Source organism: Salmo salar, chromosome 08 (assembly GCF_965601325.2).
Source record: "Salmo salar chromosome 08, fSalSal1, whole genome shotgun sequence".
Lineage (NCBI taxonomy): Eukaryota > Metazoa > Chordata > Actinopteri > Salmoniformes > Salmonidae > Salmo > Salmo salar.
In genome coordinates this window covers 8470176-8482466 of record NC_138298.1, presented here as the reverse complement: position 1 = coordinate 8482466, position 12291 = coordinate 8470176, and the positions used below count along the sequence as shown (strand labels likewise).

The following is a 12291-nucleotide window of genomic DNA, read 5'->3' as shown; positions in this document are numbered from 1 at the left end:
TTTCGCTTTGATTGTATAGAGGTGAAGATAGCACAGATCACGGACAGTTCAGAAAGTGGAAGCTGTTTTGTTTTTGTATTTGGTAATTGTTCTCTGTTCACTTGTATTTTTTTAACTAATTTAACTATTTTATGTCACATCGGTTCCCTTAACCCCCCCCTCCCCCTTTGTTCATGTGTGTGTCTGTGTGTTAGTATCACCCAGTCCCAAAATCGCTCCCTACCCCTTCCCCTGGGCTCCTTAACCCCTCCGATGTTTATAGATCTGCAATGTACTGGATCGGTACAAGGAGCGAAATGGTGAAGCTTGAGCTTCCGCCATATTGCTTGTTTCCACTTTACAGATGTATAGACATCGAAGGGTTCGCGCCATGGGGGAGGGGTAGGGAGGACACTGGGACCAGCTGGTCCTCTCACACCGACTCCACCTTGACTTGGTTGTTGTTGGTGATGAGCGGCGACGGCTTGCTCTTGAGCCGCTCGGCCGCGTCGTTGGAGCTGCCGTGGAAGAAGATTTGCGCCGTGCACACCGACACCACGATGCGCTTGTACTCACGCCGGAAGTTCTGGTTGAGCATCCCGTACACGATGGCATTAAGGCAGCTGTTGAAGTAGGCCATGAAGTAGCTCGCCACGAAGAGCCACTCGGGGATGAGAGGCACCACCACCTCTGGGTTGATGGCCACCGCCAGCCCGATGAAGTTGAGCGGTGCCCAGCACACGGCGAACAGCACAAACACCACGAACATAGTCACGAAGTTCCTCACGTCGTTTGGCGTCAGTTTCGGTCTATTGTCCGGTTTGACCCGTCGCCTAACTTGAATGACCAGGATCCAGATCCTCAGGTAGCAGTAGGTGACGATCATGATCGGTAGGATGAAGTGGAAAAAGACCACGGCGATGGTGTACGCCGAACTCGCCGACTGCTCGAACGTACACGAATACACCCTGGGGTCATACTGCAACGAACCCACGAAGAGATTCGGCACGATGGCCACAATGGTCAACGCCCAGATGAGTAGGACGTAACACACTGAGTTCTTGTCACTGTACAGCTTGTCGTACTTAAGGCTGTGACATATATAACAGTAGCGGTTGATGGCAATGCCGGTGATGTTGAAGATGGAGCCAATGACGCTGACGCCCATGAGAAAACCACTGATCTGGCAGTGGACATAGCCCAGGTTCCAGCCTTTGTGGAAGATGGAGGTGAGGACCAGAGGGTAGGGGTAGATGGCAACCACTAGGTCGGCCACGGCCAGGCTTACCACAAAGATGTTGCCTGGAGACACAGAGAGAGAGAGAGAGATTGAGAGCATAGAGAGAGAGAGGGAGAGAGAGAGAGCATAGAGAGAGAACATAGATAGAGAAAGAACATATAGATAAGGAGAGAGAAAACAAAGACCATGGCAATTAGTAAATATTCTATACTTTCACAATGAGCACAATCAAAGTCATCAAGACAAACACAATGTTAATGTCACTGAATAAGTGGCTGAATGGACGGACAGGTAATTGGGTTTCGGTTCTTTCAGCCAGCGAGGGTTGACTAATTTATTTACATTTACCATTTTGCATACCTCACTACACAGCAATCTGCTTCAAGGCTACTACTTTGACAACTAGGTGCTTATGATGAGAGAAAAACAATGCCTTTGAATCTGCATATGCTTGTGTAAATGTGTATGTCATTGTGTGTTTGTGTGTGTGTTTCTTTGTTTGTTTCTTAGTTAGGGACCGTCAATAAATTACACAATGTCAATGAGACAATATTTTCATGTTGCACACCTTTAGGTTCTCATTAAATTCTTTCAATATTTGTATATGAATTTCTACAATTTATAGTTGTTTTAAGGTTTTTAAGTCATTGAAATTTAGAGCTACTGGAATTTTAACATATTCTCCATGTATATGTGTAATTTACTGATAGTCCCTAACTAGCCCCATATGGATATCCAAAGTCAACCCACATTTACCACAGACATTACGATTGGGTCGCGTGCAGCAAAGATGGTGGATAAATTAAGATAGTTCACCCAGGCCGTTAGCTATTGAAAAAATAAATTACGTTCCAGTCTACTTAATTGGGTGTGTCTCCCATAGACACCAATGCAATAGCAGCTGGGTCTGGTCTATTTAGTTCATTGACTTTCACTGAACCAAAACATTTTACAAAATAAACAGCAAGTGTGGTGTCTCGCTTCATCTTCCGTCTCTAGCGTACACCTGCACTCTGAATTCATAATTACTTGTGTGCTGCCAGCTGTGGGCATGTGGACAGGGTTGAAAGTTTGAAACCAACCCAACCTTCATTTTCGTTGTGATGCAGTCACGACTACCACAAGTCTCACAAAAATACATTTTGGACAAGACTGACTGTATGACCAAAATTATCCTATTTACATTTTGTAGTCAGTTATGACAGTATAATAAATGTTTCGGACTCATATTGAGCTAGATCAGGGTCATAGACTGTTTCTTGGTAGTCTTAAACAAATCTACTCTGAAGCACAAGTATAAACCTCACACACATGGTTATGTGCAACAACAAAAAAGAAGAAGCCTGAACCATGGCACATATACAGTTGAAATGTATTCAATTTTGAGTTTGCATCCCAATATTTCACTTTATATACACCACAGAAGATTGAAATATAACAAAACCATTTGACATAGAAACATCATATGTTTCTTTTTTATAATCTTTATTAATTATGAAATTATTAACATTCCAGCGATGAGACAAAAGAGGGCGCATTTGGTCATTGACTGCAGGAAAGGGCTACAGATCCTTTTTCAAGTAAAGTGAGTGCATGACATGCCACTTCACACAGAGAAGGAGGACGAGAACAAATCTCTCATTATATTCTGACAGGGCCACACTCAGGCTTGCACACGCAAAAACACATGCAAGCACGCTAGTTAGTTCCAAGTTTGCTTTAATTATGCAAAGTCAGTATTTTTCTCCGCGTTTGTCCGGCAGATCTTCTGAAGGGTGAAATTGTATGCGTAAAGGAAAAGTTCAAATTTACTCAATCAGGAAGTTAACAGCTTTACAGTACCTACAGTACTGTATGTGTGTCATAAACCTGGTCCTGTTAGTGAGGAGTTCCTCATGTGTCAGACGTGACCTAAAAATAAACACAGCATAGTACTACGCTTCTACAACTCGCTACAACGACTCGTTACAACAACATTGCAGTAGTGTTGAAGTATCGTCTTTCCACACACATCACTCTTTGACTTCCAGCTACGATCTATCACAGATCAGTTCCCAGACACCTTTGGGAAATGTGTCAGTCTCTCCGGGACGCCGGTGGCACAGACACATAAGCACAACAAAACCCAGGTCTGCCCGGCGCCTTCCCTCTCTTTCTGTCCCCCCCCACACATAGCATACCAGACATTCTTTCATGGCCGAAGACCTTTCCTGCAATAAATTAAGCTTCGTCCTCCTGGATCTGTCATCCAGGAGCCCTCTAAGAGGATATTGTGCACTTGCTATTATCACGATTAGCAGGACGAAGAAACTTAACAAAAGGTCTGGCGGCTAAAACAAAGAGATGTTTCTCAAGCTATGTGGTGAGAGCTTACGGGTGGAGACAGTAAGGGCCAAGGAGTTCGTCTTTAAGACCTATAAGACCAGGATTGCACTACCCCTCAACGTGAGACCCGCTAAAGCAAAGCTGGGGCCAGGGTTTAGGCTATTTGAGCTGCTTGGAGTGTTAATACAGAGCCTAGACCTTGACAAGGTTGTGAGACAGAGCCCTACGGGCAGCTCGGCTGGCTTTCAAGTGCCCTGAGGCTTGGCTTCTATCAGCTCGTCACCGTGGAGGCTAGACCCGGTGATTGACACACCACTCAAAGTATTAATTTAGCTTAAGGGGAGATACAGCCCAGCTCTTCCAAGTTTTCATTTTCATTCACTTGCCACCAACTTTGATAAGGATTTATGCATGAGGGAATCCCCTCTGGTCTTTTTCTTCGGCAGGCAGTGGACATTTTTGCAATGGAGCAGCATGGATAAGATACCTTCAATACCTCGAGCGACATGCCCTTTTTTAAGGACAGCAGGTAGAGCGAGTCAGAGTGAGTCCAAGCACGTCAGCGGTGGCCAACTGTAGCCTCACGGTTACGCTCTGCTAATGAGGTGGGAATTTTAACGCCTAGAGTCAATGTATAAACTCCGCAACTTGACGGTCAGCGAGGCACCAAGGTCGAAGTGTCAGCGGAGAAGGTTACAAGGGCCCTAACTCTATTGCCCCGGCACTGTATTATGCATAGGCTAGCTAGCTGTTAAAAAGTAATCTATGATAATGTATGGCAGCGGTGTCACGTGTGCTCCCTCTCCGGCCTCTAGGTCACCAGGCTGCTCGTTATGGCGCACACCTGTCACCATCGTTACGCTCACTTGCACGTCATCAGACTCACCTGGACTCCATCACCTCCCTGATTACCTTCCCTATATATTTTACGTTTACATTTTAGTCATTTAGCAGACGCCCTTATCCAGAGCGACTTACAGTAGTGAATACATTTCATTTCATGCATTTAAAAAAATATATATATATTTTTTTTGTACTTTTTTTGTATATATTGTATATATGTCACTCCCTTTGGTTCCTTCCCCAGGCGTTATTGTTTCTGTTCCATGTCTGTGCGTTATTTGTGTTACGTGTTGGTTTCATTTATTTATTAAAACACTCACTCCCTGAACTTGCTTCCAGACTCTCAGCACACATTGTTACAGAATAACGCCTCACCTAAGGGAAGCATCAGGGAGTGTTTTTTTTTTTTTTGTGTGTCAGTGGGAATGACGTCAGGTCCGGAAGCCGCTACTGGCTCTCATGCCTCAGTCAGATCGCTAGTCTCCCCTGCCTCAGCCGGCTCGTCGGGCTTTCATGCCTTCGCCTGATCGCCTGGCTCCCCTGCTTCCACCGGCTCTTTAGGCTGTCATGCCTCAGCCGGTCTGTCAGGTTCCCGCGTCCCAGCCGGCGACAGGTTCCCGGGCATCAGCAGGGGTGACCGATCCGCTCCTGATCCCCGGGATCGTCGGCGTCCTGTGGCTGGAGCCGAACGCGCCGGGGAGGGGGTACCGTCACGTATAATCTCTCTCCGGTGCTCTAGGTCACCATGCTCCCGCGTCTCAGCCGGATTGACAGGTTTCCTGCGCCTCAGTAGAGGTGACCGGTCCACTCCTGATCCCCGGGATTGTCATTTTAGTCGGTGTCCTGCGGCAGGAGCCACACGTCGGAGAGGGGGTACTTGAACGTGTGCTCCCTCTCCGGCCTCTAGGTCACCAAGCTGCTCATTATGGCACACACCTGTCACCATCGTTGCGCGCACCTGCGCGTCATCAAACTCACCTGGACTCCATTACCACCCTGATTACCTTTCCTATATATGTCACTCCCTTTGGTTCCTTCCCCAGGCATTATTGTTTCTGTTCCTGGGTCATGTCTGTGCGTTGTTTGTGTTACCCGTTGGTTTCATTTATTTATTAAAACACTCCCTCCCTGAACTTGCTTCCCGACTTGAAAGTTGTAATCGTAAAATGCACAAGGTGCAATTTCAAAATTGGCTAGTGCATCAGCAGTTTTCCTCTTGTCCAGTCAGTCATTGTAGAGAGAGCTATTTATAACTTGTCAGAAATGCCCAGTTGATCAACTAGCCCATGTCATCTGTTGTTTTGATTTTGTTGTAAACTTTGAGTCACTCAGATATCACATGAACATACATAAGACATAAATGTGTAAAATTGCAGGGAATTAGCTTAAAAACAGCAAAACGAGAGTGGTGTGAACAGTGTCATGAACAGTGCTTGTACACATAAAACATAGATGTTGGTGAATGCACATCTGACATTCATGAATTGCAACTTCACATTTAATGTTCACCTTCTGTACTTGGGCATCGATAAAATGGTTAATAATTCAAGTGTTTCTTTCACAAAAGTAATGTGGTAACACTGGCTTATTAAGTCAATAATGATGTTGCAAAATTGATATGCGTCACAGATGGGCATGGAGTGTATTTAGTAGGGACTAGTTGGAATTAACCCAAAATAACCCACCGCTACCATCAGCACAACAAAGATAAAATATGATGGCTCCAAACAAAAAAAACCTTTGTGACATTGTTGGATTTGCAGATATTGTGTTTATGAATGAGGGCTGGTGACAGGCATGGATGATGACGCCCGCCTCTCCAGAGTTAATCTGTTCTCTCCTCTCTACTAAGGCTATTTCAAGAGCGTACCATAAAACAAACGGCTTAGAAATGAAAAATGGCCAGCCCCAGAAATGCATGGTGAAGCAATCTGTTAACGCAAGCAGTGTAGAGTATCAGCGAGATCACATCAGATATTACTTAAATATTCTGTCCAGGTCCCCAGGACGTCAGGAGACGCCTTCAATACCATCCACTAGAGGCAACGTGAGTGTCACGACTTCTGCTGAAGTCGATGTCCCTCCTTGTTCGGGTGGTGCTCGGCGGTTGACATCACCGGTCTTCTAGCAATCATTGATCCGTTTTTCATTTTCCATTGGTTTTGTCTTGTCTTCCTACACACCTGGTTCCAATCCAATTCATTACATGCTGTGTATTTAACCCTCTGTTTCCCCTCATGTCCTTGTCGGAGATTATTTGTGGTTATGTGTTTGTGTATAGGTGTGCGACGGGTATGTTTACCCATGTTTATTTTTATGTACACTGGTTTCTTGGAGTTTGTTTTATAATAATTAAACTACTCCAGTTACACTAAGTTGGTTTCTCCTGCGCCTGACTTCCCTGCCACCTGCACACACGACAATGACAGTGAGCATGTATTACCATCAAGTAGGCACATGGCTCCGAGGATCACAGGTTCAATCCCAGTGCTATGTTCTGGTTATTATTTTTTGTATTTTAGCCTTAAACCAAACCTTAACCCTTGCCTTAACCAGTCAGAATAATTTGGTAGATTTGGGCTTGCCTGCCTGGTTTATTCTTTCTCTCTCTCGCTCTCTGGGCATAAGCAGATTCTGCAATTACAATCAATACAAAGCAACACAACCTTATAGAACATATAAACGCAATATGTTATCCTATATGCAATATGTAAACATTTGGCGTAAGACCAATTCACACCAGCAGACATAACAAAGCAAAATATGAACCAATACAAAGCAACCATGGAATACACAAGACGTCCACAAAAGACAACACAGACAAAATAAATCCTACAATTCGAGACAGTATAAATGAAAGCTGATTCTGCAGTAAGCTACCGCACTTGAACTGTCATTGCCACCAGTTAATAAATCACAGGAGTCAAGAGCTATCATACGAGGCGGACGAGAAGAAAGAACCCGACTGCAGTCCCAAGAGATTCACATTACCACAGATATGTCATGGCCCTTACCTAACTCTTGACATTTCGGAGAGTGCTTTTGACTTGTTCCATCTGGGATTCTGTCTCTTTTTCTCTCAGACAAGGGTGCAGCTTTTGGCATAAGATGTCTTGCAGACAGACTGTCAGAGAGAACTCTTCAGACGAGTGAGTTTTTAATTCTGTGCACATTTACATTTTGCTAAGTGCAACAAAGTACTTTTATGGGTGCTTGAAGACCTCAGGAACTGACTTTCACTGTTATATTCATGGAAATCAGAAAACAATTGTCAAGTTCTTCCAATTCCCTATTTATTTATCTTAGTGTTCGGCACAGTAAGACGAATCCTAGAGTGTGATAGTGCTGTGGTTTAACAATACTCAGATAGACTTGAGTCAACTGAATCCCACATTGCACCTACTCACAAAACATGCCACAAAAAATTTCCACCAAAGTTGCCCATCCTCCCTAGTTCACGATCTCATTCTCAATTTGCCAGGCTGCTAGTCAATTTTTACGGACCGCTAGACCACAGCGTGTCGTGGCTTTGAGGATCATAAGCTGTGCATGTACCTGTCCGGCGCACTCACTGTCTCTCCTCAGGAAGCTGAGGAAGCCTCGACGACAAAACACCATGGGTGGTGTCACACTGGATGTCAACATAGCCCACACAGCTGGTGGCACGAAGCGAGATGACAGGACCAGCCATGTTGGTCGTGGAGCCAGACAGAACCCCCCTGGGCGGAGTTGTTCGCTGTCATGTTGTCACTCCAATTAAGCCATCCTTCATTCGTGAAGTTTTGCCGTCTCCAATGTTAATTGCAACCTCTCCTCCAAAAACATAGACGGAAAACATCAAACCTGTGGACGGGCGCTAGTTAAGATATCGTATTTGTTCATACCTGAACTGAGTGACAAAGGCTGTTTGTGTCACCGTTCTAGATGTAGCACTGACCTGCAGGTTTAACAACCCCAGACAAGATATTCAATGTGTCATTATGACTTTGAAATTACGATTCAGTCCAACACGAGGATCTGAAAAGCTACGTTTTAGGCTAGCTAGATGTTAGGATGTACAGTCACTGACTGCTACACAATAACACATTAGCTGCATAATTTTCTCAAACACTCATCTTGCTTCTAGTTCTGAGCGATTAGTGCTTTTTGAGGTTAGTTCAGTTTCTGTTCAATTACTCTTTTTTTAAATGTTGATTATATGATTATATGGGTTGAAAACTGTAACAGTTCTTCAAAGTAAATAAGGCATACTTTTATGACTGCTGAATATCAAAAATGAACAAAATAGAATTAAAATCATTGAACAGGTGTCGGTCAATTAGTTGTAAAAAAATGAATATTAACGAAATTAATCGCTTAGCACTACTTGCTTCACATGGGGCCCTGGCCTGTTGTGTAAGGGCTACTGTACTTGAGGCCCTGAGGGGGGTGTGGGTTGGGTAAGCCATGTGGGTCACGGCTTGTCATAGCCCCGGGCACCACTGCACCATGCCTCAGCTGCTCACAAAATCAAAGCGTATGTCACATGCGCCGAATACAACCTTACAGTGAAATATTTACTTACAAGCCCTTAACCAATAATGCTTTAAGAAGTTTTAAGATTTAAAAAAAAGTGTTAAGTAGAAAATAAAAGTAACAAATAATTAAACAGCAGCAGTAAAATAACAATAGCGAGACTATATACGGGGGAACCGGTACAGAGTCAATGTGTGGGGGCACCGGTTAGTCAAGGTAATTGAGGTAATATGTACATGTAGGTAGAGTTAAAGTGACTATGCATAGATAATAAACAGAAAGTAGCAGCAGCGTAAAAGAAGGGTCTGGGTAGCCCTTTGATTAGCTGTTCAGGAGTCTTATGGCTTGTGGGTAGAAGCTGTTTAGAAGCATTTTGGACATAGACTTGGCATTCCGGTACCGCTTGCCATGCGGAAGCAGAGAGAACAGTCTATGACTGGGGTGGCTGGAGTCAAACAACTTTTAGGGCCTTTCTCTGACACTGCCTGGTATATAGGCCCTGGATGGCAGGAATCTTGGCCCCAGTGATGTACTGGTCCTTACACACTACCCTCTGTAGTGCCTTGCAGTCAGAGGCCGAGCAGTTGCCATACCAGGCAGTGTTGCAACCAGTCAGGATGTTCTCGATGGTGCAGCTGTAGAACCTTTTGAGGAACTGAGGACCCATGCCAAATCTTTCAGTCTCCTGAGGGGGAATAGGCTTTGTCATGCCCTTTTCACGACTGTCTTAGTGTTTTTGGACCATGACAGTTTGTTGGTGATGTGGACACCAAGGAACTTGAAGCTCTCAACCTGCTCCACTGCAGCCCCATCGATGAGAATGGGGGCGTGCTTGGTCCTCCTTTTCCTGTAGTCCCCAATCATCTCCTTTGTCTTGATCATGTTGAGGGAGAGGTTGTTGTCCTCGTACCACATGGCCAGGTCTCTGACCTCCTCCCTACAGGCTGTCTCATTGTTATTGGTGATCAGGCCTAGCACTGTTGTGTCATCGGCAAACTTGATGATGGTGTTGGAGTCATGCCTGGCCATGCAGTCATGAGTGAACAGGGAGTACAGGAGGGGACTGAGTGAGCACCCCTGAGGGGCCCCCGTGTTGAGGATCAGCGTAGCGGATGTGTTGTTACCTACCCTTACCACCTGGGGGCGGCCTGTCAGGAAGTCCAGGATCCAGTTGCAGAGGGAGGTGTTTTGTCCCAGGGTCCTTAGCTTAGTGATGAGCTTTGCGGGTACTATGGTGTTGAACGCTGAGTTGTGGTCAATGAATAGCATTCTCACATAGGGGTTCCTTTTGTCCAGGTGTGAAAGGGCAGAGTTGAGTGCAATAGCGATTGCATCATCTGTGGGTCTGTTAGGTCAGTAGACAAATTGGACTGGGTCTAGGGTTTCTGGGATAATGGTGTTGATGTGAGCCATGACCAGCCTTTCAAAGCACTTCATGGCTACAGACGTGAGTGCTACGGGTCGGTAGTCATTTAGGCAGGTAACCTAAGTGTTCTTGGGCACAGGTACTATCGTGGTCTGCTTGAAACATGTTGGTATTACAGACTCAGTCAGGGACAGGTTGAAAATGTCAGTGAAGACACTTGCCAGTTGGTAAGCGCATGCTCGGAGTACACGTCCCGGTAACCCGTCTGGCCCTGCGGCCTTGTGAATGTTGACCTGTTTAAAAGTCTTACTCAGATTGGCTACGGAGAGCGTGATCACACAGTCATCCAGAACAGCTGATGCTCTCATGTATGCTTCAGGGTTACTTGCCTCGAAACGAGCATAGAAGTAATTTACCTTGTCTGGAGGCTCGCGTCACTGGGCAGCTCGTGGCTGTGCTTCCCTTTGTAGTCTGTAATAGTTTCCAAGCCCTGCCACATCTGACGAGTGTCGGAGCCGGTGTAGTATGATTCAATCTTAGTCCTGTATTGACACTTTGCCTGTTTGATGGTTCATCGGAGATCATAGCAGGATTTCTTATAAGCTTCCGGGTTAGAGTCCCGCTCCTTGATGGAGGGCGAGGGAGAGTATTGTACGTGTCTCTGTGTGTGGAGTAAAAGTGGTCTGTAGTTCTTTTTCCTCTGGTTGCACATTTTAACATGCTAATAGAAATGAGGTAAAACGGATTTCAGTTTCCCTTTATTAAAGTCCCCGGCCACTAGGAGGGCCACCTCTGGATTGTTTGCTTATGACCGTATACAGGTCATTGAGTGCGGTCTTAGTGCCAGCATTGATTTGTGGTGGTACAAAGACAGCTTTCAAAAATACAGATGAAAACTCTCTTAGTAAATAGTCGAGCAAAACCTCGTATACCAGCTGTTTACAAATATACATAGACCGCCACCCCTTGTCTTACCAGAGGCCGCTGTTCTATCCTGACGAAAGAGCTTAACACCTGCCAGCTGTATGTTATTCATGTCGTCGTTAAGCCACGACTCGTGAAAAATAAGATATTACAGTTTTTAATGTCCCGTTGGTAGGATATATGTGATCGTAGTTCTTCTATTTTATTATCGATTGATTGTACGTTGGCTAATAGAACCGATGGTAAAGGTAGATTACCCTCTCGTCGACGGATCCTTACAAGGTACCCGGACCTTTGTCCCCGATGTCCCTGTCTCTTTCTCTTGTGAATGACAGGCATGAGGGCCATGTCGGGTGTCTGAAGTAAATCCTTCCCGTTTGACTCGTTGAAGAAAAAGTATTCCTTCAGTACGGGGTGAGTAATCGCTATCCTGATATCTAGAAGCTCTCGGCAGAAACATTATGTACAAAATAAGTTACAAATAACGCGAAAAAACATACAACGGGATTGTAAAACGGCAGCCATCTCCTTTGGCGCCATTCTATATTTTTTCATAGATCCACCATCAGATACAGTAGTAAGAGAAAAATATATCCACAGAACCACGCCCCCACTGTGCGCTAGAGAAAAGGATGTCAAAGCGCAAGGCTGCCCGTTTCTGGATCCATACTGAGTGGGATCGCAAATAAAAACCCATTCGGTCCTAAATTCCAATCCCATCAACCCTTTTTCTGCAGTTAAATATCAGAGGATCAAAGCGATTTCCGTGTCCCACCAGAGGTCCACTGTAATGATGGCCACCACATCAGGAGTATCACAGGAGTGTTGGCACCTGCCCGGGTGCTTTGGGCAAGCCCCAGGGGCCAACTCCATTATTTTCTAAAGGGGCCTTTGATTTTCAGCTTTGTAGCATAAGGATACAGGCCAGGGATGGCCTAGCAGCAGGAATCAAAGTGTTGTCCATAGCCAACACACAGTGCCACAGTGCGATTATCACCTTCTCTCCACCTCCAATTAGACTCCCAGGTGAATTTGTTTTGAGTGGGTGCGTGAGTTTTGATTTGTAGAGGCAAGCCTGGGCACGGCACAGTAGGGGACT

The 12291-nt window shown here is 45.2% G+C and overlaps 1 protein-coding gene across 1 annotated transcript in view; it reads right to left on the bottom strand.

Annotated features, from left to right (window-relative positions):
* Positions 1-286: 286 nt before the first annotated feature.
* Positions 287-12291, bottom strand: part of LOC106609937 (melatonin receptor type 1A-A) — a 57918-nt gene continuing 45913 nt past the window's right edge. The window contains exon 2 of the mRNA XM_045722669.2: positions 287-1281. Coding sequence (XP_045578625.1) covers positions 413-1281 — 869 coding nt within the window. The 3' untranslated portion in view covers positions 287-412. The remainder of the gene's footprint in view (positions 1282-12291) is intronic.